The 27,088-nt window shown below is 43.7% G+C and overlaps 1 protein-coding gene across 10 annotated transcripts in view; it reads right to left on the bottom strand.

Moving 5' to 3' along the window:
• The window catches only part of ANK2 (ankyrin 2), an 812,025-nt gene that overhangs the window by 392,663 nt on the left and 392,274 nt on the right, over nt 1-27,088 (bottom strand). For 5 of the 10 annotated variants that reach the window (XM_075349742.1, XM_075349725.1, XM_075349800.1 and 2 more), the window contains exon 1: nt 5,583-6,116. The exons of 3 other annotated variants lie outside the window; for them this stretch is intronic. In XM_075349742.1, coding sequence (XP_075205857.1) covers nt 5,583-5,711 — 129 coding nt within the window. In that variant the 5' untranslated portion in view covers nt 5,712-6,116. Of the gene's footprint in view, nt 1-5,582; nt 6,128-27,088 lie in introns of those variants that run through there. 2 more of the 10 variants (XM_075349478.1, XM_075349571.1) reach the window with 1 other exon arrangement.

Below are 27,088 nucleotides of genomic sequence, written 5' to 3'. Positions count from 1 at the left end.
TTTTTTTAATTAAATTATACGTAACTTTTTTATTTTTCCATCAGTCTTGCCATATGAGGGCTTGTTTTTTACTGGACAAGTTGTTTTTTTTAATTAAATTATACGTTTCACCATATAGTGTACTGGAAAACTGCAAAAAAAATTCCACGTGCAAAAAAATTGCAAAAAAAGTGTGATTGCATGATTGTTTTTGAGATATGTTATTCACCGTGTTCACTATATGGTAAAACTAATATGTTGGTATGATTCCTTAGGTCAGTACGAGTTCGTAGATACCAAACATGTATAGGTTTACTTTTCTCTAAGAGGTTAAAAAAAATCAGAATTATGTCCAAAAAAAGTGGTGCACTTTTTGCGCCATTTTCCGCGACCCGTATCGTTCTCATTTTTCGGGATCTATGACTCAGTAACAGCTTATTTTTTGCATCTCAAGCTGACGTTTTTAATATTACCATTTTTGCACAGATGCTACATTTTGATCGCCTGTTATTGTTATTATTTGCGCAAAATATGCAGCGACCAAAAACCATAATTTTGGCATTTGGATTTTTTTTTTTGCCTGCTAAGCTGTTTACCGATCAGATTAACTGATTTTATATTTTGACAGATCGAGCATTTCTGAACGAGACGATACCAAATGTGTGTATAATTTTTTAACCCTTTAATTTTCACTGGGGCGAATGGGGGTGATTTGAACTTTTAGGTTTTAATTTTTTAATCTTTTTTTTATTTTACTAGCACCCTTAGGGCACTATAAGGATCAACAGTCTGATCGCTCAGTCATTTCTGGTGATCACAGCTACACAGCTATGATCACCAGATATACTCACCTCTTGTTACTGACAGAACTCTGCCGGGTGAAACAGGAAGTGACTCATGACAGCTACAGGAGTCATCACATGACCTTGTGCTACCATGACAACCATCGGCTCACAGTGCTGCCGATGGGGCCGGTTAAGTGAAGATTTACCGCGGTGGGGATTTAAATTGCAATGTCACATTTTGACATAGCGATTTAAAGGGTTAACGCGCGCGGGTGGATCCACTCATGCCTGCAAGGCACACATGTCAGCTGTTCAAATCAGCTGACATGTGTGCAGATCACTGGCAGTTGCCCGCAGCAGCTGCCAATGATTACAACTATATAGGTTAGGACGTACTGTTACGGCTTGCAGTTGTTAAGGGGTTAAAGGTGGTTGCCCTCTTACTTGGTCTCCACGGTGGATACACAAAGTACTGCTGCTTTCTTTGTGAGTGGTATACTTGTGCAAGAGAATACCCCTACAATAAAATAAAAAAGAAAAAGTTTTTCCAGCTTACCCAATATATTGTAGGATCAAGCTGCTATGACTATAGAGGCTCTTAGCACGGATATATGGTAGAAGCTCTTACCAGCACAAATAGAAGAGATGAATCCAGCGAGCCAAAGTTGTAGTAGATAAAAAGTTTCTTTAGTCTTTATTTCAATAACATTAAAAAAAGTCTTTGTCCATAGCAGCATAAATGATGACAGACAGAGGTAGGAAAAGTTGCTGCTGGCGCACGGCAAGACGCGTTTCGGCTAAACCTTCATCATTGCCAATGATGGCAATGATAAAGGTTTAGCCGAAACGCGTCTTGCCGTGCGCCAGCAGCAACTTTTCCTACCTCTGTCTGTCATCATTTATGCTGCTATGGACAAAGACTTTTTTTTAATATTATTGAAATAAAGACTAAAGAAACTTTTTATCTACTACAACTTTGGCTCGCTGGATTCATCTCTTCTACAATAAAATAAAGTGGCCTCTCCGACATTCACTTCAGTCATGGAGTAAAAATGTCCTGCGTCCAGCACTTTTCGTGCCATATAAGAGTTTGTTACCACCATTGCATATCAAGTTGGGTCTAATGAAGAACTTTGTAAAGGCAAGGGATAAAAATGCAATAACATTCAAGTATCTCATTGATAAATTTCCAAGGTTGAGTGAAGCAAATTCAAGATGAGGAGTTCACCTGTTTGTTGCAGGGCAAGGAAAAGACTGCACTGGTAGCATTTGCATTAGTGGTAACTATCTTTTGGGAATCTAAAGAGCAGATAACTATGAAGAGTTGGTAAATCTCATCAAAACATATAAGGATCTTGGCTGTAGCATGTCCTTAAATATTCATTTCTGAAGATTAGCATGTAGACTTCTTTCCACCAAACTGCAGAGAAGTGAGAGATGAGCATGGTGAGAGATTTCACCAAGATATTGCAGCTATGGAGAAAAGACATCAAGGAAAATGGGATCCATCAGTGCTTCCAGATTACTTTAGGACAATTGTAAGAAATGATCCGATGCAGACAAGTACAAGAGACAAGCAAAAAAGAGTTTTCAAAAAGAAATACAGCGTCCCATTCGGTGAAGCAAATCTGTAGCCTGCTGCTTGATAAAGACCTGTTAGAGGTCAAAATGTCGTTAAGTGTTCTGGTATCGCGGAATAAACAGGTTACAGATTTGCTTCACCTTATGAGACGCGATCTTTCTTTTTGCAAATATCCATTTCCAAGTGCACAAATTGGTATGTAACTTGCGGCCCTGTTTTTTTTAAAATATTACCCATGTGATCCTCTGGATTGAGGTTTTATTTAGGTGCTGTGGATGTTTGTTTGTATAAGCTGTAAGATGTCGACTGGCTACAATATTAATGGCCAGTATGTACCACGAAAGTGGTGTGAATCTGGAGGTTTGTTCTGGCACTTGTAGTGCCAGATGTTTTGCTGAAGTGTTCACAGGGCCAGGTTCACAGGTGGCTGGAGAGATGGGTGGATCTGGACACCTACATACTCCTATGGGTGTGTCTGACAGGTCACATGTCATGTAAAATGGAGTCAGTCTGTGTTTGACATGTGGAGCCTGAAGAGGTGTGTGAGCTGACAAGAGTCAGTGAATGGAGGGTGACAGCTCCACTGGAATACTTTGGCTGAGTGGAAGTATCCAAACTTGTGCGGGCGTACCGCAACAAAGGCGGAGAAATCCGGGTTCCTGAGGAGCGGTAAAAGGGGCAGTTGGACTCAATGTAGAGGCACAGAATCCTCTCTGCAGGTAACAGACTGGTATCCATGTAATCTGTGTTTTTTGTTTTTTTTTGAGAAGCTGTTCATGTGTATTAATAAACCACTTGGACTTTTAATCAACTGTATTCCTGTGTGCTACCTTGCATCGCAGCAAAGTAAATATCCCCATTATACAGTGTGAACTGTGCGCAACATCACCAAGCAAAAAAGAGTTGTCACTGAATGAGAACCAAATTTTGTAGTGCAATTTCTGTAACTTTATAATTTGCCATAGTATTTAAACATATTTAATTTAGGTGAATTGTTGCTAAGTTTTCACTAAATAAATATCAGAGAATTGTGTAACAAAGTGTAACAAAACATTTTGCATCTTTATATTTGCAAAACTAATAATGTTTCAAAGTACTGAAACTTTTATGCATTAATTATATGCAGCAACAAAAGGAAAACTCTTTGATATCATACAAACAAGAGCCAATCAAGAATTTTCATTTTTGAATTCAGGACGTGAAAATCATAAAGAAGTGGCACATTTCATAACTGAACCTGACAACTTTTGAAAATATGTACAGCAGTGTTATTCAGGTAGTCTATTATGAAAGTATTAAGTGTGGAAGATCAAGGATGATTGCACATTGTTTTTCTACATTTGCTTTGATGTAGCAACAAAGTGTAAAGGGTACCAAGTACAGTTGAGCAAAAAGATGTGCAGGACTCTGATCCTTCATCTAGGGGGGAGTAGTTGATGGCTGCATGACTAGAGCACTGCAAACCTTTTACTACCTGCAACATTGATGGCACCTCTTCTGATAGTCAGCTGTGACATCATTACGTTGCAGCAAGACTTCGCGGCTGCGTACTAATCAGGAAATGGGAGGTTAGCAGTGCTCTGGTCATCCGCCAGTTAACAGGGTCCTGCAAATCTTTTTGTTCAATTCTAGTATTACTATAATTCAACTTAAATCTATGTCCTTAAGAAAGATGTTAGTACCTTCCCGGAACTAGGACACTGAACTTTGTAAAAATAGCTAAAAAAAAGCGATGACATATCCAGGGCATAGTGAGCTGCTACAAAGTAATGGATCTATTTGTCTCATTACATAATACTTACTAAAAGAACTATTCATAGATTATCATGGAACTAAAAATCAATAGATGAGGAAATAAGTGCGGGGTAGATGGGACCTTGCCAATATCACCCTTCCTTATACCAATAACTATTCGCTCGCAGTATCAAATCCTAAAGATCTCTGAATAAATTTGACAGTAGAAATGTATTACTACTTCTGATTGGATGACATGACTGCAATCATTCTCCTGTATGACACGGCAGGTAGTTGTCCCTTGGCCTACTCTTATTGAAGAATAAGGAAACCTTAAAGGGCAACTCCACAAAACGAATCCTCTGTCATGTTATGTTGACATACCATTACATTTTTATGAGATTTATGATTTTGGCCTTCTACCAACAAACGGGCTAAGTCATATTTTAGATCTCCAGAGATATTTATACATTTTTATTGAGTCATTCGCTCATACATAATAATTGCAGTATGGTGTCACTAATGTCAAGTGACAGAATTTCCAAGAATCACCATATTTATGGATGGCTGTGTTGGCACTGGGGCCCAATTATTTTGCTAATTCATTGGAGTCTGAGCGCAATCCCATCACCCGTCCATTTTATGTTTTCAGGTCCCTTATAATAGCCATATTATACTGTATAGTTATAAAGGTAGACTCCATCCTGAGAAGGGATTTGGAAATGCAGTATTTCTGTGTGTCGGGCTGGTCACAAAACTGCATTGCACAAAATGTAATATTTCATATAAAAAAATCACATATTAAATCCCGACTATATAATTCAAGTAATAGTGAAGTTCGGTACTGCAGTGAAGGCAGCATCAATAATTGACTGCTGGTGCACCATTCGTTTAGGAAGAGGCTGGCATCTGATCATTGTGTACAGCTGTATGAACCAAAACCGCAGCCCAACCATTTACATCCCTCTGAAGCCACAAATATTTTCATACGTGACACCTCTAGGAACCTGATCATGTTACAGATTGCTGTCTTTTCCATAATCATCAGCTTTGATGCTGGACATCTCCTGTATAACCCGCTATAAAAATCCAGATAGATGTGAAAATCCGAAGCTGCCCTCGTATCCGCATTACATGTATCGATACAAGGTGTATCCCTACAGCTGCTCTGCAATGGCATGGTGGCCAGCCGATATGGTCAAACATGAGGAAGGTGGGGTCTGCACCGAGGATTCACTGATGCAGGAAAACTCTGCATCTCTACAAGGGAGGTGTTCAGGAGAAATCCACATCCAGCAACAGATTGACATACTCCATGAATATTAATGTATGCATGACCCTATGAATAAAACAGACCTGTCAGCGTGATTACACAAAAAGTCCCATTTACGAGACTGCGGAGATGCAATATCAGAGACAGCTTCTACTACAGAAGACATGGATAGCACAGGGAGAATGACAGGCAGTGGATGAATGTGACTCAATAGAGGAAGTCTTCATACCTTACGTTTTCGATCTATGCGTTCCCTAGGGATCTTACGCCGTCTCCTCTCTTTTTCCCTCTCTTTCTCATCAATGGGAGGCAGTTCCAGATCTCGGACTTTTTTAATAGATGCAGCAGCATGAGCCATTTTGAGGAGGAAAGAACCAGCTTCAAGGACTCAGCTCCAACCACAGGAATAAAAATCCAGGCTTTTTTTTCCTTTCCCACTAAATCTGTAGCTGTAAAACAGAACTTTCCACTCTAATCCTCCAATCCAGAGATAAATTACAGCTTGTGTCCATATGCTGCAGCACCCATAAAACGAGAGAGCATTATAGAGGAACAGTTACACCTAACACATAGCAGGTGTCAATGACAAGACATAGGCGAGGTGGGGAGAAAAAGATTAGAGGATCAGGTCTTTCACATTAGCAAGGTCCCAGCTTTTCACTGACTACATGAATGCGAGCTTCAGACCAGCTGACAGTCCATCCTTTAACTCCTCAGCAAACCAGAAAGGTCTTCTGGGACCTTTGAATACAGCCTGCGTCCTCTGACTACAGCTAGGAAGAGGCCACCTCGGAGACGTCAGCAGGGGAGGAAGATCTCCTTTAAATTCCACAAGCACCTCATAGCAGAGTAGGAATAAAAATGGTGCAGTCTGATTTAATGACTTGCTGCTGCTAGGACTGCCTCGGATTGAGCACATGACATGCTTCCTTCCCTCTGTTCTGTTGCTTCTGGTCTCTGTTTAATTACATTATTGCAGCTCGGAGCTGAAGCCGCACTGGCTGTATCTGGTCCACCTGCTTCTGACCTAGCACTATTCAGATCCAAGGGTGAACAAGCAATAGCAGCTCCCTGAATATTCATATGGCTTCATCTGTAGCAAGCGCTTACAGCAAACGTGAGTCTGCATACAGTAAGCAGAGAGAGCGCAGACTGGAAATTCCTGCTGGAAGTATACACTCTACATTCCGGGACCCACCGGATGATCACCCGCTATAATCCCCCTCCCCGATACACAAGCTGATACACGATGGAATACTTTCACACACTAGAGCTTAATGTGTTTTTGTTGAAGTAAATCTATCGCAAGCTCAGATCTTTCTAAATTTGTGCATTAATGAAATTCCCTAATTGAGTAGGGAAAATAGACTAAGATAAAGGAAGCCTTACGCCCACCTATACACCTTAGTTAAGTTTGACAGAACCTGACAATTTAATCGGGATCAGCTGGTCACCTTATATTTATGAAGCCTTTCGACTCTCCCCAACATCATGATGTAGGGGGAAAGAAGGATCCGGCCTGATTAATTTCAATGGTTGATCCCTTTTTTTTGCATGGAGATAAGCCGTTGCCTGGAGTCTGACGGCAGCCCAACCCATAGAGAACACTGGAGTACTAAGATGAGCATTCCCGTGAATAGGTGAGTCAGGAGAGATAATGTTCTTGTCAGCCAAACGACTGTTTGGCCAACAGGTATCTAATGCCTATGGCCAGCTGTATATTATATTGATTACACTTAGTCAATTGTGCCTCTTGGAGGACATACTTGTTTTAACATCATATATATTATTTTATAACTGCCTTGTTATACTGACAAGCAAAAGGGTAACAATGTTTTGAACTTTTTCAGCCATATCTCACCTTCCATCAGAGCTTCGAGCATGAGAAATCACAACCTGTTCTCACATTCCCTAGCTTAGTGTTTTATTAGGTTGATTCCCAAACAAAAGGTCACTGCTTCGAATCAAGGAGCAACCTCGAAGAAGATTTTCCAAGAAAAGAGAAACAGCATCATCTAGCTCAACAATAGTGGTTTTTCAGCCAAGAAAATTACCATATCGTCCATCGTTGACACGTCGTTCATTTTCAAAAAATCGTTGGTTGTAGAGGACATAGGTTGTTCGTTGTTCCCGAGGCAGCACACATCGCTATGTAAGACACCTCGGGAACGACGAACTACAGCTTACCTGCGGCCGCCGGCAATGAGGAAGGAAGGAGGTGGGCGGGATGTTACAGCCGCTCATTTCCGCCCCTCCGCTTCTATTAGGCGGCCGCTTGGTGACGCCGCTGTGACGACGCACAAATCGCACCCTTAGAAAGGAGGCGGTTCGCCGGCCACAGCGACGTAGCTAGGCAGGTATATCCGTGTGACGGCTCCTAGCGATATTGTGCGCCACGGGCAACGATTTGCCCGTGACGCACAAACGACGGGGGTGGGTACGCTCGCAAGCAATATCGCTAGCGATATCGCTGCGTGTAAAGCCCCCTTTATAGGAAGTGGCATATGGATACCATATAAAGTTTGTAAGACTATGCACATTTAGGTTATGTGTCCACGGGAGATTAAACCTGCAGATTTATCTGCGGAAAATTTGCAGATTTTCTAGATAAATCCGCAGGTTTCAGCATGTACAGACACTCCCCATGTTATCATATGGGACATAGAGTGATGTGTGCATGCTGCGGATATGTGCGGCTGCGGAACATGCTGCGGATGTCCCGCAGCCGCACGCAATTGCATGTCAATTATTTCTGCGGAATAACCTGCGGAAATCCCGCCTCTCCACTATGGAGATAGAGGCCGGGACTTCCGCAGGTAAGCCGCACGAATGTCCGCAGGTTTTCCGCAGCTATTTCGCTGTACTTCCGGCGAGCAGCTGCGGGAAACCTGCGTCCGTACATGCAGATATATCCGCAGGTGCGAGCTCCCGTGGGCACATAGCCTGAGGGGCACTTTGCACACTGCGACATCGCAGGTGCGATGTCGGTGGGGTCAAATTGAAAGTGACGCACATCCGGCATCGCATGCGACATCGCAGTGTGTAAAGCCTAGATGATACGATTAACGAGCGCAAAAGTGTCGTAATCGTATCATCGGTGCAGCGTCGGCGTAATTCATAATTACGCTGACGCGACGGTCCGATGTTGTTCCTCGCTCCTGCGGCAGCACACATCGCTGTGTGTGAAGCCGCAGGAGCGAGCAACATCTCCTACCGGTGTCACCGCGGCTTCCGTAGGTTATGCGGAAGGAAGGAGGTGGGCAGGATGTTTACATCCTGCTCATCTCCGCCCCTCCGCTCCGATTGGCCGCCTGCCGTGTGACGTCGCAGTGACGCCGCACGACCCGCCCCCTTAACGAGGCGGGTCGCTGGCCACAGGGACGTCGCACGGCAGGTGAGTGTGTGTGTGAAGCTGGTGTAGCGATAATTTTCGCTACGCCAGCTATCACCACACATCGCTGCTGCGACGGGGGCGGGGACTATCGCACTCGGCATCGCAGCATCGGCCTGCGATGTCGCAGTGTGCAAAGTGCCCCTAAGTGTGGTACTATATGCCATTCCAGTGTGGATCTAGAAGCACCTATAATGTTGCCAATTTACTATTGGCTGTGCTATCTGTGAAGAGGGCCCCTATGTTTTCCCTGTATCCATGTATTTTACTGTTGAAACACTAAGTTATAATAAAATTGATTGCACTTTTGTAAAAGACAAAAATTCGGTGTAATGACTTAGTAGTTTTTCAGATAATATCAATGACAATTAAGTAGAGGTGCTAGATTGGCCACCACAGTCCCCAGACCTAAACCCAATCGAACACTTGTGGGTAGAGTTAAAGAAAAAGCTGTATACATAGTGAGTCGACCAAAATGTACCAACATTGGGACCATGTAGTAGAGAGCTGGGATTAGATTTTGGATGTATGTAGAAAAATCCATACTTTCGCTTTTAGGATAAATTTCTTCAAGGAGTTTTTATTGAGTTTTCCATGCCAAAAATTCCCTACAGCATTTTTGGAGCAACTAGCTAAATTCGGTTACTTGTATTTTTTCATTGTGATTTCTAGTGGCTTTTTTTTTTTTGCATTATTTTTAGCTGGTATCTTTCTGCTATGTCATATATTAATTAAAACTTTAGTGTTTTAGAAATTTTGTGTTCCTTAGCTTATTCATAAAATCATGTGTGGATTACATGGCTTTTTATTGTGTTTCAGCTGCAGTATTGAAATAAAAACTCAAATACATTTTATTTGTGGAGTTTCATCATCTCATTCAAGTCTACGGGGAAAAGCGCAAATAAAGCGCATATTTATCTCAAGGGAAATTGACATGCTCATACCTCCAAACTTTCTGAAATGTAATGGTTTTATGGTTTTTAGGCTACACCCTTAACTACACCCCCAACCATACCCATTTCCCATTTCATCCTCCTCATGCCAAATAAAGAAAATGTTGCAAAGTGATGAACAAATACAATAAAAACAACGACTACTATAAAAACAAAACCCAAAAAACTATGGCAGAATTGTTTTTTTTTTCGGTATTTTATCCTATTTGGAATTCTTTCCCATTTTTCAGTATATTTTACGTAAATGAATAGTGTCATTCAAAACTACAAATTGTCCTGCAAAAAACAAGAACATGACAATGTCAGTAGAAAAAAAAATATATGGCTCTTGGAGGAAGAAGTGAAAAAATGCAAACCACAAAAGTTGGCTGACGAGGTGACGAATAAAAGGGCTTGTCTAGGCATTGGACAAAAGTCTGCAGGCACTCTCTGCTGAATCATGACAGTGTGCACTGCGTACTCTCTTACAATTCCCCGATACTGCCGATGCAAGCAGGTGGACACATGACCCCTCGGATCGGTAATACTGATAAACTGAATAGCTCAAAATTTACGGGCCAAGATGTACTGGTAAGTGAGCGGTCGCCCGACAGATCAGTAGCCTGCTCCTTTCTGTGAGAGAGGAGCTGAGCTGATCTGTCACAGACCACGCGGCCGCCGCTAACACTGGGCCCCCTTCCCCAGTCATCGCGCACACATTTGTGTCGCCCTGGGCAAGCCAGGGGTCACAGGTCACAACACCACCACACCCCACACTCCAGGTAGGCACATCACAGCTAACCAGAAATCCTTGTTGCCTTCCTTCAGAGGCTGATGATTCACACCAGGGGGTGGGCCAGGCGGTTGGCTCCGCCTACCAAGGAGATCACAGCTCTGGAGGCAGGAAGTACCAGGCAGTTGAGCTCAGGGCGAGCTTGTGTAAACAAGATTAGCCCGGGCAGGGCAAGAGTGAAGTCTAGCTGAGGGCTAGAAAGGAGTAAACAACTAAGTGAAAGTGGAAAAGGAGGAAAGCAAGAAGTGGTGACAGAGCAGAGAGTGTGCAAAGCCTGAAGGGTCCAGCTTTGTGGAGGGCCAGAACAGCAAGGTCAGCGACGGCGGTGACTGTCTGGAGGGGGACCGTTTGGAAGTTCCTGGAAGGACCCCGTTGGCTGTGTGCCCGGTGGTCTGGAGCAGTGTTCCGAAGGACAGTCAGCACCAGGGCAGGGGCCTCTCGGACCCCGGCAAGGCTAGGAGTCGCCAAATTTGCCGAATCCGTCAGTGAAGGGGACGTAGATCCCCCAGCAACCAAGTCCCGATTGACGGCAACAGCCCAACCTGAAGCAGAGAGACACCGCCACCGCCAAGGCACCAGTTTCTCAGGGCCAGCGCCTGCGGGCAAAGTGTAGAGCTCCTCCGGCCCAGATTGCAGCCGGGGAGCGGGTAACCGGAGGGAATCCACCGCTACCATCAGTCAAACTTAGGTGCAAGGAAGAGGGACATCACCGTCACCTACCGGGAGTGCAGGTGCAGCCGTCTGTGGGACCGTCCTACCAGCCGTTTGGTTTACCGTACAAACTGTGTCCATGTCTCAGGCTGAGTGAGTACCACAGTGCCGCAAGGCACAGAGCTGCCCCCGCGTCCCTGCGCCCACCAGGCCCCGCACCTCACCACCCATCACCGGGCCCCGGGATCACCAACCCCTACCCACGGAGGGGCAACACAACACCTGGCTGCTCCCCATCACCATCCCCGGGATCCCCACCCAGAGCAGCGGTGGTGCAATCACCACAACCGTGGGTGGCGTCACGAACTATAACAATCCCCGCACCCAACAAACCCCTTTCACTCACGGGCGAGGAGTGTCGCTCGAGGAACCCCGGGATCCGGCCCACAGCTCGAGCCACAACTGAGCAGCTGCCGGACCCGAGCAGAAGGGGTGAGCGTAGTGTGCCGACACCCTCCTCCCCGCCCACGACACAATGATAAAGCAAAGAGCGGCCTGTGCTGCTCTATGCATCATCATTCTCCTCCTGTGCCTACACGGTGACGTCACTCCTGTGTGACTGCTGTGTTTAGGAATGCAGAGCGCAGGGCAGGGGAACGCTGACTGGAGAAGCGAGGGAGCGAGGACAGAGGTTAGGATGAAGCAGCGGTGGAACGAGGAGAGAGGTGAGTACTTCTTGTTTTTTTTATATAAATTAGTGAGTACACAGTGGCCAGAGGCCTTGGAAGGCTGCATTTTACATGGAGGCCTGGGGAGACCGGCTGCATTTTTATACATGGAAGCCTGGGGAGGCTGGCTGCATTATTATACATGGAGGCCTGGGGAGGCGGGCTGCATTATTATACATGGAGGCCTGGGGAGGCGGGCTGCATTATTATACATGGAGGCCTGGGGAGGCGGGCTGCATTATTATACATGGAGGCCTAGGGAGGCTGGCTGCTATATTATACATGGAGGTCTGGGGAGGCTGGCTGCTATATTATACATGGAGGCCTGGCGAGGCTGGCTGTATTATTATACATGTAGGCCTGGGGAGGCTGGCTGCATTATTATACATGGAGGCCTGGGGAGGCTGGCTGCTAAATTATACATGGAGACCCGGGGAGACTGGCTGCTATATTTCACATGGAGGCCTGGGGGTGCAGCTTTATATATGGAGGTCTATGGGGTTGAATAATAAACATGAAGGACACCTTATACATGGACTATAGGGGCGTATTATACATGGAGGTCTAGGGGGCTGCATTATATATGGAGATCTATGGGGATGCATTATACAACATGAAGGACACCTTATACATGGACTAGTGGTACATTATACATGGAGGAGTATGGGGCTGCATAATACAAAATGAACAACGCCTTATACATGGAATATAGGGGTGCATTATACATGGAGAAGTATGGCGCTGCATAATACAATATGAAGTTTTATGGGGTTGCGCTATAATACATATAGGACTATGGGGGCTACATTATAATATATGGAAGACTATGCAGCCCACCTTATACATGAACTATGGAGGTGCATTATAAAACATGGAGGACTATGTGGTGCAGTATAATATATAGAGAACTATGGGTTGAATTATAATACATGGGTAACTATGAGAAAGTCATTATAATTGGAGGGCTCTGAGGTCTATTTTATACATAGAGGACTATGGGGGTGCATTATAATATATGGAGGACTATGGGGGTGCATTATAATATATGGAGGACTATGTGGTGCAGTAAAATATATGGAGGACTATGGGGTGAATTATAACATGGAGAACTATGGGAAATGCATTATAATACATGTAGGACTATGGAGATGCATTCTAATATATGAAAGGTTATGTGGGACCCTTTATAATATAGGGAAGGCTATGTGTGGGCCATTACAGTATTTAGAGAACTATATACAAGGGAGGGACAAAGATACAAGCAGGGGATGGGAACCTTTTGTGCTGAGGGAAAAAAGGCTCTTTCCCTCAGCACCCAGCTTTCCCATGCTCTGCTATACATCTTCTCTCAGCATCCAGCTTTCCCATGCTCTGATATGGGAAAGCTGGGTGCTGAGGGAAAGATGTATAGCAGAGCATGGGACCTGGGAGCCGAGGACAAGATGGATATCAGAACATAGCTGATATAAGCTGGGTGCTGATAGAGGGATTTCAGATCATGGGAAACCTGGGTGCTGAGGGTAAGAGCCAAGTGTCAGCGTCATTATCCTGTACCCCAAGTGTCGGCGTACGTGGAGGGGGGGGGGGAGGTCTGAACTTTGCACCAGGGCCCATCAAACTCTAGTTACGCCACTGTTCAGGACTCAGTAACCACTCACTGTTCTTTCAATAAACTATTAATAAATCAACAGAACAAGTAACTATAAGAAACTTTGTATTATATCTTATATGAGAACTATGCCTCTTTCTCCATTTATTAGACACTTTTTTCCTCATGGCTCATAAGCTCCCCCATTCACTGAAAAAAAAAAAACCTGTTAAAATGCATCCATCATGCTAGCTCACTAAAGTATCAGGCCTGGTATTACTGGAGGAATAAGTAATACCAGGCCTGGCGCAGTTACATACACTGAACTCCGGAGCTGTCACCTGAGCTCCAGAGTGCAGCCTGAACAGCGAGCGCCGAGTGATTGATTCCCCGGCGATTGCTGTTCAGTTCAGCACAGCTGCAGACAGACCGGGCTGATCTCTGGAGCTCAGTTGACAGCTCCGGTAGCCAGTCTGACGCGGTATGCAAGTGTCAAGGATCCGTGTGACATGCGTATGCCATCTGTATGACATGCGCATGCCACCCGGATTCTGACTTTTTCTCGCTCCCATAGGATTGCATGGGGGTGTGAGAGCGGAGACTCGGTGCAAATCGCAGCATGCTGCGATTTCACCGAGAGCACGTGTGGAGTCGTAAAAAAACGGGGAAAAGGAGACAGCATCATATATAATCATTTGTCAGATTGCAAACCGTTTTTACAGGCGATTACAATCGCACAAAAAAAACGCAAGTGGAGAAGAGCCCTTAAGGCCCTGTCACACACATAGATAATCTGCGGCAGATCTGTGGTTGCAGTGAAATTGTGGACAATCAGTGCCAGGTTTGTGGCTGTGTACAAATGAAACAATATGTCCATGATTTCACTGCAACCACAGATCTGCCAAAGATTTATCTCTGTGTGTGACGGGGCCTTTAGAGTTACACTGGTCAATACTGCTATATAATATCCTCAATGCTGCTGCTGCTGCTGCTCCTGAGCATGTTCTACACTGACACAGGAGAGCAGGAGTACCACGTTTACATGTACTGTGTATCAGACACTTCATAGCAGCTAAATTCCATCCAACAGCTCAGAAACAACAGAAAATTAGAGGTAGAAGCTTCTGAATGTTTTTTCAACAATAAAATAAAAGAAATAATGTGAGAAAGGCCTAAATAAGATGTCAGTGTTTGTCCTGTGCGAAAAAAAAAATGGTAAAGGTGTCATCGGTGTTTGGTCAGTGTGTCATCAGTGTTTGGTCAGTGTGTCATCAGTGTTTGGTCAGTGTGTCATCAGTGTTTGGTCAGTGTGTCATCAGTGTTTGGTCAGTGTGTCATCAGTGTTTGGTCAGTGTGTCATCAGTGTTTGGTCAGTGTGTCATCAGTGTTTGGTCAGTGTGTCATCAGTGTTTGGTCAGTGTGTCATCAGTGTTTTGGATCAGTGTGTCATCAGTGTTTGGTCAGTGTGTCATCAGTGTTTTGGATCAGTGTGTCATCAGTGTTTTGGATCAGTGTGTCATCAGTGTTTTGGATCAGTGTGTCATCAGTATTTTGGATTAGTGTGTCATCAGTGTTTTGGATCAGTGTGTCATCAGTGTTTTGGATCAGTGTGTCATCAGTGTTTTGTATCAGTGTGCCATCAGTGTTTGGTCAGTGTGTCATCAGTGTTTTGGATCAGTGTGTCATCAGTGTTTGGTCAGTGTGTCATCAGTGTTTTGGATCAGTGTGCCATCAGTGTTTGGTCAGTGTGTCATCAGTGTTTTGGATCAGTGTGTCATCAGTGTTTTGGATCAGTGTGTCATCAGTGTTTGATCAGTGTGTCATCAGTGTTTTGGATCAGTGTGTCATCAGTGTTTTGGATCAGTGTGTCATCAGTGTTTGGTCAGTGTATTTTTCATGTATAATAATTGAATTACAAAGCTTCTTCTTTTCTTTGCAATGTTAAACACGAACAGCACAAGAATGGCACACATATGCCGTCCGTCTGCCATACATGTTTTTACAGACCCATAGACCTGAATTGGCACTTTTCATTCGTGGTGTCGGTAAAAATGGACATGTCTCTGTGAGCTTTGCATGGACACATAGTGCGGGAAAAAACACGTACATGCGAAGAGCCCTGTAGACTATAATGGTGTTGTATTTGTGAAAGCACATAGTGCACCTGGGCTTCTGCATGAGGCCTAAGTTTGGTATCACCGTAATTACACTGACCTAAAGATTCAAGCTGACAGGTCATTTCTACCATACAATAAATGTTGTAAAAACAAATAAAAAAACAATGGCTGAATTACGTTTATTCACTGCACTTAGGAGCGCCATTTCAATTGTTGCCAGAGGTAGCAGGAAAGTTTGGTTGCTGGGCACTACACATCAGCTCCTATTCATTGAATAGGACAAGGAGGTGCCAACTAAACAATGTGATGGAGCGCTGGGGTTTCACTCCATGCACTGTATACATCCCTTACCTTATCAATCAGATATTAATCATGGAAAAATCCTGCAAAAATGTTTATCCCTATGACAGCGAGCTGCTTCTATTGCTCTCTGTATACATTTTATTTCCATCATGTGAGGAGTAACGGTGGTAGTTGTGCCATCGAGCAGATAAATTGCAAAGAAGGATTAATTAGCAAATAACAGCCGAGGTCATAGCGGAGAATAATGAGCAGAAAACTAGTGTACATATATATATATATATCTACATTAAAATTCCTTCACTTAGTATCTTGAAATATAAATAAGGTTAGTTGTTAAACCAAACCCAGTAAACGTGGGTGGACATCTTGGGATGCAAATGATCAATAAGAATGGACTATAGATCTACCACAAAGAGATGGAGATGCTAGAGCTTTTATTCCAGGGTCTCACAGATAACAGCATTTCGAAGCTACTGTGCTCCTTTATCAAGCACAAAGACATATCTTGATAATGAAGCACAGTAGCTATGAAATGCGTTGTGTCTGTGAGACTTCATATAAAAGCTTCAGCATCTCCACATCATTCCTCTGAAACGTTGGCACTCTGGGATGTCTTTCATTGGGTTTGGTGTCATAACTAACCTCATCCCTATTTCTACTTACTACTAACACTATTTTTTATCTTCTCCCTTTGCTTTATCTTTACTCTGTATCCAATGATCCAAAAGTTCTAAATAGTGGTTGATTTACAGGGGCCAAGAATCTGTTGGAATGAATAGGATTCAACCGACAGAAAGCCTCCCGAAAATGATGGAGGACACACTCTTTTCACCACAGATCTGGAGATTAATTCTTACGCCCCATGGCTTGCATGGTGGCTCAGTGGTTAGCACTGCAGTCTTGCAGCGCTGGAGTCCTGGGTTCGAATCCCACCAAGGACAACATCTGCAAGGAGTTTGTATGTTCTCCCCGTGTTTGCGTGGGTTTTCTCCGGTTTCCTCCCACACTCCAAAGACATACAGAAAGGGAATTTAGATTATGAGCCCCAATGGGGACAGTGTTCCTGAAGTATGTAAAGCGCTGCGGAATATGTTAACGCTATATAAAAATAAAGATTTATTTTTATTTTTTTTTAAGCCCCAATATACATTAGAATAATGTTGGCCAAACCCAATGATATCGACAGGTTGGTCCAACACTCAAATGTGTATTAGATTATTAAAGGAGTTAAGAATCCAGCAGTTCTGATTTCAGCCTGCTGATCCTTTTTTTCACCAGGATGAGGCTCTGTGATATAGACAAGAGTGTGTGGCTGAACAATTCTCGTGTATGGGTGTACAATCATCTGAATTATTGTTCGGCCAACAGCCATGTAATGTCTATGTTAGGTTTTATCTTTCTGTATAGCATTACAATCCTGATTTCTCATAGCTTCCAACAGTATACAAGAAAAAACAACCACTTTATAAATGGATTGTGCTTCTGTATCAACAGGAACATACACAGTCATTCATTTTTCCCATCAAAGGCAGTAGAAATGTAATATCAAAAGAAATATCATTAGTATCGTGCATAACCAAGTCCAGACCAAAGTGGAACCTGCTCTTAAGCGGGCTTTACACGCTACGATTTCGCTACAGGATTTTGTGACGCACATCCGGCCGCTGTAGCGATGTCGTAGCGTGTGACTTCTAGGAGCGATTTTGGATCGTTGCAAAAACGTCCAAAATCGCTCCTCGCTGACATGGGGGTCCGCTGCCAGTTATCGCTGCTGTCGCTGGGGCGAAGTTGATCCTCGTCCCTGCGGCAGCACGCATCGCTACGTATGACGCTGCAGGAACGAGGATCATCTCCTTACCTGCCTCCGGCCACAATGCGGAGAGAAGGAGGTGGGCGGGATGTTACGTGCCGCTCATCTCCGCCCCTCCGCTTTCATTGGGCAGCCTCTTAGTGACGTCGCTGTGATGCCGAACGGACCGCCCTCTTAGAAAGGAGGCGGTTCGCCGGTCACAGCGATGTCGAAGGGTAGGTAAGTACGTGTGACGGGGGTGCGCAACTTTGTGCGCGACGGGCAGCGATATGCCCGTCGCGCACAAACGATGGGGGCGGGTCTCATGCTAGCGATATCGGGCCGGATATCGCAGCATGTAAAGCCACCCTTAGGCTGCTTTCACACATCCAGTTTTTGCAGTGCGGCACAATCCGGCTCAAAAACCTATGCAACGGATGCGGCGAAAAAAACGGATCCGTTGCATAAGTTTTTCCATGCGGCCTGTCTGTTTTTTGACGGATGTGGCTTGATACTGAGCATACGCAGTTCAAAAAAACACATCCGGCAGCCAGATGCGGTTTTTGCCGCAGGATGCCTCATCCGGCGTCCATAGGCTTGCATTGTAAATTGCGCCGCATCGCGACAGATCCGGCTAATCCGGGGTAATCTTCCTGAGTTCATCTTTAAGAACATCTATGTTACAGAGCACAAATGTATGGCATATCCACTCTGGGCGTAAGTAAAGGATAGAAAATGGGAGAGAGAGAGTTGGCACTAAAGTAGGAATTTTTGTTTTTGGCAAGATGTAGGTTGATATATCAGAAAGATGTACTAATCCTGAGATTTCAGAAATCATTGCTTTTAAAACAGAACAAGTACATTGTGTAACAGAGACTCAGCAGTTTGTGGGCGACGTGTAGAAAATGTGGGAAGATGGATAAAGCAATCTGGATAGAACTTTACTAACATATTGGATACGCTTCTAAGACAGCTAAAAATAAAAGACCAATTGACAATGGAGAACAAGAAGAGAGGTCCACCTCTAGAAATGATGGTAGAATGAAATCTAAAATGGCCATGATGTGAATATTGCGTGCATAGGTGAAGAACAAATACAAGCTATGAAAAAAATAGGAAAAGAGATGATATTTACACCCTCTACTTATGCCAAAATAGTCATTGCTATACATATGCTCTTTATACGTTTGGATCCCTCAGGTTTTTGAAAAGCAACTATTAGGCGGATAGGTCCTACTGACAGATTCCCTGTAAGCCAGGATCCAAGCCAAGTGTGGTTCTCAGCTTGGATATACTGAAATCACTGCATATAAGTAAAGAAAGGAAGTTCGGTTCAACAGGTACATTCGAACCTTAAAAAAGTTCGGTTTTTGACCCCAACTTGATCTGAACCTCAATGGAAGTTAGTAATTGGGCATTTCATGGCTCCACCCACATGCAGCCAGCCATAAGCAGAACACGTCCGGGAGATGGTGGGTAGGGTTTTTAATTTTCTTTTTTGTTTGTGTGTGTACATTACATCTGATTACGTTGTTGTTATTCCCAGTTTGAGTCGTTCAAACATTGCCCAGCGTCTCGCACAGGGCTGAGCATCAGTCATACCCAAGCACAGCGATGCTTGCATGAGTGGTTTGCACTCTTAACTCAGTCGAACTTCGAACCGAATTTTGGTTTTTTTTGGAAGTCACCCAAACATAGAACCTCAGGTTTACTCATCTCTACATATAAGAAATTACACAGAAATTCTCCCAATGTTGGTAATCAATAGTGAGAATTATCACAACTTGCAACTCCAGTGCCGGTACAAACAAAACCCAGGTAATCCCAGTTTTCCCCAACAATTTCCCATACAATGGTACCCAGCTAGGGTGGGACCAATGGATGGCCGCCTAGAGGTGGAGCCATTCCAGTCCACTAGCTGACCAGGTGGGAGGAGCAGACTGTGGAGAGTAGTCGGGAAGACAGGACAAGAACGGGTGTGACTGTTGAAAGTGTCAGACTGCATGAGCGTGAAGGTGGAAGCGAAGTGACGTCCTGACTTGGGTTAACGGTGACCTGGTACCCAGGAGAAGTAGTTGCCGGTGGAGTACGATGGAGTACTCCAGGAACTACGCACCGACGGGGTACAGGACCCTAGGACAGGAATGAGCTTCAAGCCGACCTGTTAACACCTGCACAGCAAAGGGGATCATCAAGGACCTTGCTGACCCTAAAGAATCCAAAGACTCAGTAGCAAAGGGAGAACTAGAGACTCCAACCCCACAGGGTTCACACTAACGTCAGGCGAACAGAAGTGGACAAACCACAGAACGGGGACCCCCAGTTGTTTTATACCATGGGGACCCACTTACCAGGCACAGGTGCAGGGGAAGAAGGTACCAGAGAACCAGACTGGCACTGGGATGAATGGGACCTGGAGGCGAAACCAGCCGGCCTCGGACAACCAGTTAACATCTGCAGAAAGTGAGTAAACCAGTTACACTGAACATCTGTGTGGGCTACCTTCTTCCGACGCCCACTGCACCATACACCCTCTGGGGCCAAACCCTACTTGCGGAGGGACTACCATTCTAGCTGCCAATACCATCAGCCCCAGTAAAGACATTCTCGGCTGCAACACCGCAAGTGGCATCACAAGTGAACATTATAATATTCTCCCCTGTAAATATTATCCCCATTACAAAAAGGGCCCAGGGCATGGAACCGGGTAACGATCACCACCGTGACATTCCCAATAGAGACTCTGCCCAAAACCGAGTACCCCATATCCCTGGGTGCTACACTTACTATAAAGCTTGTTTCTAGGGACTGTTTAGAGGGGTTATCCATACTAAAATGTCCTCTTTAATAATTTATAAATAATTAATGGACATAAAATGTATTGCAACAACTAAAATATAACTGTGGTCTCGCCATAAATAGACTGTAGTAATGCGGTATTCTGCACACATTTTATATACAGTGTATGTTAGAAATGGAGTAAAAGAGTAACATTTTATTTCCAGAACACAAAGATCAACTATGTTTTATGTCTCCATATATAAAACTCCGCAATGTGTTTCTATGACAACCAGCTCTTTTATTACTGTAAAGGAGTGCCCGTCCAGTATAATGGTAGATTCCATGTACGTGCTCCAGAAGGGGCTGGAAAGAATGGGAAATTCCCAGAGAAAAGCAATACAAAACTGGACTCTTCTGCATGTTTTATTGATAACATACATTAACTATGTAAATGTTGGATATGCTTATTAAGTCCTTAGTATTAAAAAGTTCTCAGCTGCTCTTTCTTTAGACCTGTCCATAAAAGTGTGTAAATCTAAGGGGTACTTTGCACGCTGCGACATCGCAAGCCGATGCTGCGATGTCGAGCGCGATAGTCCCCGCCCCCGTCGCAGCAGCGATATCTTGTGATTGCTGCCGTAGCGAACATTATCGCTACGGCAGCTTCACATACACTTACCTGCCCTGCGACGTCGCTCTGGCCGGCGACCCGCCTCCTTATTAAGGGGCGGGTTGTGCGGCGTCATAGCGACGTCACACGGCCGGTGGCCAATAGAAGTGGAGGGGCGGAGATGAGCGGGACGTAAACATCCCGCCCCCTCCTTCCTTCCGCAGAGTTGGCATTAGACGCGGTGACGCAGGTGGGAAATGTTCCTCGCTCCTCCGGCTTCTCACACAGCGATATGTGCTGCCACAGGAACGAGGAACATTGTACCTGTCACTGCTGCCAAATTATGGAAATGTCGAACCCTACACCGATGATACGATAACGACGCTTTTGCGCTCGTTAATCGTATCAAAAAGGATTTACACACTACGATATCGACTGCGACGCCGGAAGTACGTCACTTTCGATTTGACCCCACCGACATCGCACCTGCGATGTCGTAGTGTGCAAAGCCCGCCTATGTGTTCCCCTGCTGCAAAGTGTCTCACTGTGTATACATAAAACAATAATATACTGCTGTATATCTTCCTGTAAATAAATCTACCAAATAATGTAAACTAATACATTAATACAGTGTTACATTGTGTAAAAAATGTATTATGATGCATATTAACACAATGCAGACAAAAGGATACTCCTTTGGCCTTTATTGGGTGAAACAAAGATCAATAGATAAATTGACTTATACACCAAAAGCTTTTCTCTGTGTATTTGCCAAATGTAGGGCTTAATATGATGTTAACACTGCCCTCCTGCTTCAGCTTACATAAGCACTAGAGCGCAACTGCAGCTTGCCTGACATCTAGTGGCTTGTTCCAGTCTGGATTCATATGTATTTATTGGAACTAGCTCATCTATATACACAGACACAAATGTGTGCAAGTATAGGTTTTCATTCTTAGGGTAATATGCTACAATGAAAATCAAAGGTCTCCTAAGCTAAAAAGAGCAAAAAACACCCATCCATTGTTAGTGGCATCCCAAAATCACAGTTTTAGTACATTTTTTGTTCAAAAGGTATTCCAATAATAATCGGATTCATCAAATAATACAATGGAGATTTTTGCTAGGATGTGTATAACTGCTTATACTTGTGTATACCAATGCCAAAAACATTTTTAGAATCACAGACAAAAAAAAACAAAAGGAAGATGATGAGGAAAAAAGAGGGGGGTTAATGTGACAAATAAATAAGCAGCAGATCACAAATTTGTATTATGGTATTGTATTTGTATGGGTTTCAAATATGCCCATATATAATGCCCATATTATCCTCTCACCAAGTGGCACTTAAGGGGGCTTTACATGCAACAACATCGCTAACGAGATGTCGTTGGGGTCACGAAATTCGTGACGCACATCCGGCCTCGTTAGTGACGTTGTTGCGTGTGACATGTACGAGCGACCGCTAAGTATCAAAAACACTCACCTAATCGTTGATCGTTGACACGCCATTCAAATCCCAAATATCGTTGATGGTGCTGGACGCAGGTTGTTCGTCGTTCCTGAGGCAGCACACATCACTTTGTGTGACACCCCAGGAACGACGAACAACACCTTACCTGCGTCCTCCGACAACGAGGTGGGTGTGACTTCCCTGCGGCTGCTTTTCGCTCCTCCGCTTCAATTGGACGCCTGCCGTGTGACGTCGCTGTGACGCCGCACGAACCGCCCCCTTAGAAAAAAGGCAGTTCTCTGGCCACAGTGACGTCGTTAGGCAGGTAAGCATGTGTGATGGGTACTAGCGATGTTGTGCGCCACGGGCAGCAATTTGCCCATGACACACAAACGACGGGGGCGGGTGCTTTCACGAGCAGTGTAAAGCAGCCTTTATAGTAGGACACATAGTGGAGATAATTTATTTTGGAACATTTTTTGTGAGGTGTCAAATATTGATGAAATTATGCAATGGGAACACCCCAACATATTGGCAAAGACATCAAGAATAGCCCAAGCTAAGCCATCTGAGATACCGGTATAACATATTGGAAAGACCCAACATTATAAAATAATGGAAATCCATTATCCTTAAGCTGACAGAGACAGTAAGCAGAGTCTGTAGACATGAGTTAACACTATGACCAGACAATATGGAAAGCGAGTATTACTTGGTCGGAGAGCTGGAGATATCTTCAGTTAAAAGATGGAGAGTCATCACAAAAAAAAGCTCTGATGAGTCCACATCTGAAATACTGTCCAGAAGAGCTAACCTACAAAAAGGCATTAATAAAACAGAATAGGTCCAAAAAATATCTACAAAATAGTGAGAAGTCTTAATGAGAACCTTCATCCGTATGAGTATGTTAAACTGGCCACATCATGGAATAGGGACTGCATAGCACAGTAAAACGTAACTTTTATTTTTTAAGTTTTCCTCTCCGTTGCAGAGATGTTGGCTTGTAAACTTTATGTTATCATTTATATTGAGTCCAAGGGGTTGTTACCATCAAATCACCGTGAAACTAAAGCTGCTAGAACTGTTTATAATGAGACAAAGCTTAGCTCTGCTGTACTGCCCCACACTGACTGCCGTAACATGAAAGCTGAAACATGTTTGTAATCACTCATCTCTGGTCCGCTCCTGTCACTTTGATTTCAATGTAATGCCATGTGTGATTACAGAGAGGAAAGCAGAGTGTGTATCATTACACGTCTCACATTGTACCCCAGGGATTCGCAGTGAAGCTGGCTTTATGTTCCCAGCTTCACTTCTAAGATGCTCATGCTCAGGAAGTCATTGGTTTTCAGAGGTTCCTGCATGCTGTGAGCGTGCATCTCTCACTCAGCTACGATAAAAAAGAGGTAGCCACAGATTGCTAACAAAACTGAAGTACTCATCATTTGTCCACAATTTAATCCAGTGATTCAGACTAAAAGAGCTTCTGCCTATTATCACATAATGGCTTAGAACAATAAGGCAGAGAATCAGACGTATGCCCTGATGAGGCCATTCTCTATAATGAGGTTGAAAAAAAAATCACATGGTGTTCTATTGTGCATCATTTTCAGCCATATACGCCTACTTGAACGCTTGTAAATTATGTTATCACACCCACAGGGGTGTGATAACATGCCAAGGAAGCCGACTAGTCTTCGGAAACTAGCGCCCCATCAACTACACTGTGTCCAGAATTATTAGGCAAATGAGTATTTTGATCCCATGATACTTTTTATACATGTTGTCCTACTGCAAGCTGTATAGGCTTGTGAGCCAACTACCAATTAAGTATATAAGGTGATGTGCATCTCTGTAATGAGGAGGGGTGTGGTGTAATGACATCAACACCCCATATTAGGTGTGCTTAATTATTAGGCAACTTCCTTTCCTTTGGCAAAATGGGTCAGGAGAGAGATTTGATGGGCTCTGAAAAGTCCAAAATTGTGAGATGTCTTGCAGAGGGATGCAGCAGTCTTGAAATTGCCAAACTTTTGAAGCGTGGTCAACGAACAATCAGGCGTTTCATGGGAAATAGCCAACAGGGTCGCAAAAAGCGTGTTGGGAAAAAAAGGCGCAAAATAACTGTCCATGAATTGAGGAAAATTAAGCGTGAAGCTGTCAAGATGCCATTTGCCACCAGTTTGGCCATATTTCAGAGCTGCAACGTTACTGGAGTATCAAAAAGTACAAGGTGTGCCATACTCAGTCAGGGACATGGCCAAAGTAAGGAAGGCTGAAAAACGACCACCTTTGAACAAGAAACATAGCATAAAACTTCAAGACTGGGCCAAGAAATATCTTAAGACTGATTTTTCAAAGGTTTTATGGACTGATGAACTGAGAATGACTCTTGATGGGCCAGATGGATGGGCCAGAAGCTGGATCAGTAAAGGGCACAGAGCTTCACTCCGACTCAGATGCCAGCAAGGTGGAGGTGGGGTACTGGTATGGGCTGGTATCATCAAAGATGAACTTGTGGGACCTTTTCGGGTTGAGGATGGAGTGAAGCTCAACTCCCAGACCTAATGCCAGTTTCTGGAAAACAACTTCTTCAAGCAAAGGTACAGGCAGGAAGAAGTCTGTATCGTTCAAGAAAAACATGATTTTCATGCAGGACAATGCTCCATCACATGCATCCAACTACTCCACAGCGTGGCTGGCCAGTAAAGGTCTAAAAGATGGAAAAAATAATGACATGGCCCCCTTGTTCACCTGATCTGAACTCCATAGAGAACCTGTGGTCCCTCATAAAATGTGAGATCTACAGGAGGGAAAACAGTACACCTCTCGGAAAAGTGTCTGGGAGGCTGTGGTGGCTGCTGCACACAATGTTGATCGTAAATAGATCAATCAACTGACAGAATCTATGGATGGTAGGCTGTTGAGTGTTATAAAGAAAGGTGGCTATATTGATCACTAATTTTTTGGGGTTTGGTTTTTGCATGTCAGAAATGTTTATTTCTAAATTTTGTGCAGTTATATTGGTTTACCTGGTGAAAATAAATAAGTGAGATGGAAATATATTTGGTTTTTATTAAGTTGCCTAATAATTCTGCACAGTAATAGTTACCTGCACAAACAGATATCCTCCTAAGACAGCCAAATCTAAAAATAACCTCACTCCAACTTCCAAAAATATTAAGTTTTGATATTTATGAGTCTTTTGGATTGATTGAGAACATAGTTGTTGATCAATAATAAAAAAAAAATCCTATAAAATACAACTTGCCTAATAATTCTGCATGAGGGTGTAGTCAAAGGGTTCACTTGCATATCATAAACATGTTATTTCCATTTTGAACTTATCCATTAAGAATTGACAAAAAAAGTTCAGTTTATCACCTTTTAGCTTTTTTTTTTTTTTTTAAAAAAAAAAAAGGATAATAAAAAAGTATACAATACAGATGGAAACAAAAGCAATAAGCCTAAGAGAAAAATGGTTCTTTTTGATACAGTAGATATGGAAATGGATGTGTGTATGTAGTCTAAGGGCTTATTCACACACCCATATTTACGGTTCAGGTATTGCCCGTAAAAAAACGAACTGCACTTGAACCAATGTTATTCAATTCTGATGACTGGTTCATACAGCCTTTATCTATCCCCCCATTTTTTTTGGAGATAGCTGGACCGTCATTGTAAATAACCACTTCAAGATTGTCGGACCCCCACCTCACTGCATTGTAGATTGTAAGCTCTTACGAGCTTACGAACCTCTGAATTGTAAAGCTCTGCAGAATATGTTGGCGCTATAGAAATAAAGATTATTATTATTCAATTCAATTTCACACTGAACAAATCTGAGTGTGAAAAAATCTCATGCACTACTTTCTTCTGTAAATCGAATGAGACTTGTTCATTCAAGACTATGGGTGTAAGAAACAAAAAAATATAGGATGCCACACGGAGCCATAGTATAGCATCCAAATTTTACAGATACATTGCAGTTCTTTAACACAGGAAACTGTAAATACTCCTGTAAATCATCAATAGCAGCATAACAAAAAGGAATTCATACGGATGATAAATAAAAAAATAGTCTGTATTTTCTGGATGAAACTCTGATAATATATAATACATTGTGAATCCGGCCTAAAGGGGGCTTTACACGCTACGAAATCGCTAAAGCGATCTCGTTGGGGTCACGGAATTTGTGACGCACATCCGGCCGCTTTAGCAATCTTGTTGTGTGTGACTCCTATGAGCGATTTTGAATCGTCGCAAAAACGTTCAAAATCGCTCATCGGTGACATCACCCTCTATTCCCAATTATCGTTGCTGATGCTTGGGCGATGTAGTTCGTCTTTCCTGCGGCAGCACACATTGCTATGTGTGACACCGCAGGAATGAGGAACCTCACCTTACCTGCGTCCCGCCAGCAATGAGGAAGGAAGGAGGTGGGCGGGATGTTCATCCCGTTCATCTCCGTCCCTCCGCTTTGATTGGGCGACCGCTTAGTGATGTCGCTGTGACGCCGAACGAACTGCCCCCTTAGAAGGGAGGCAGTACGTCGGTCACAGCGACGTCGCTTTGCAGGTAAGTCCGTGTGACGGGGGT

The sequence above is a fragment of the Anomaloglossus baeobatrachus genome, chromosome 1, assembly GCF_048569485.1.
Source record: "Anomaloglossus baeobatrachus isolate aAnoBae1 chromosome 1, aAnoBae1.hap1, whole genome shotgun sequence".
Lineage (NCBI taxonomy): Eukaryota > Metazoa > Chordata > Amphibia > Anura > Aromobatidae > Anomaloglossus > Anomaloglossus baeobatrachus.
This window is presented reverse-complemented; position numbering and strand designations above follow the sequence as displayed.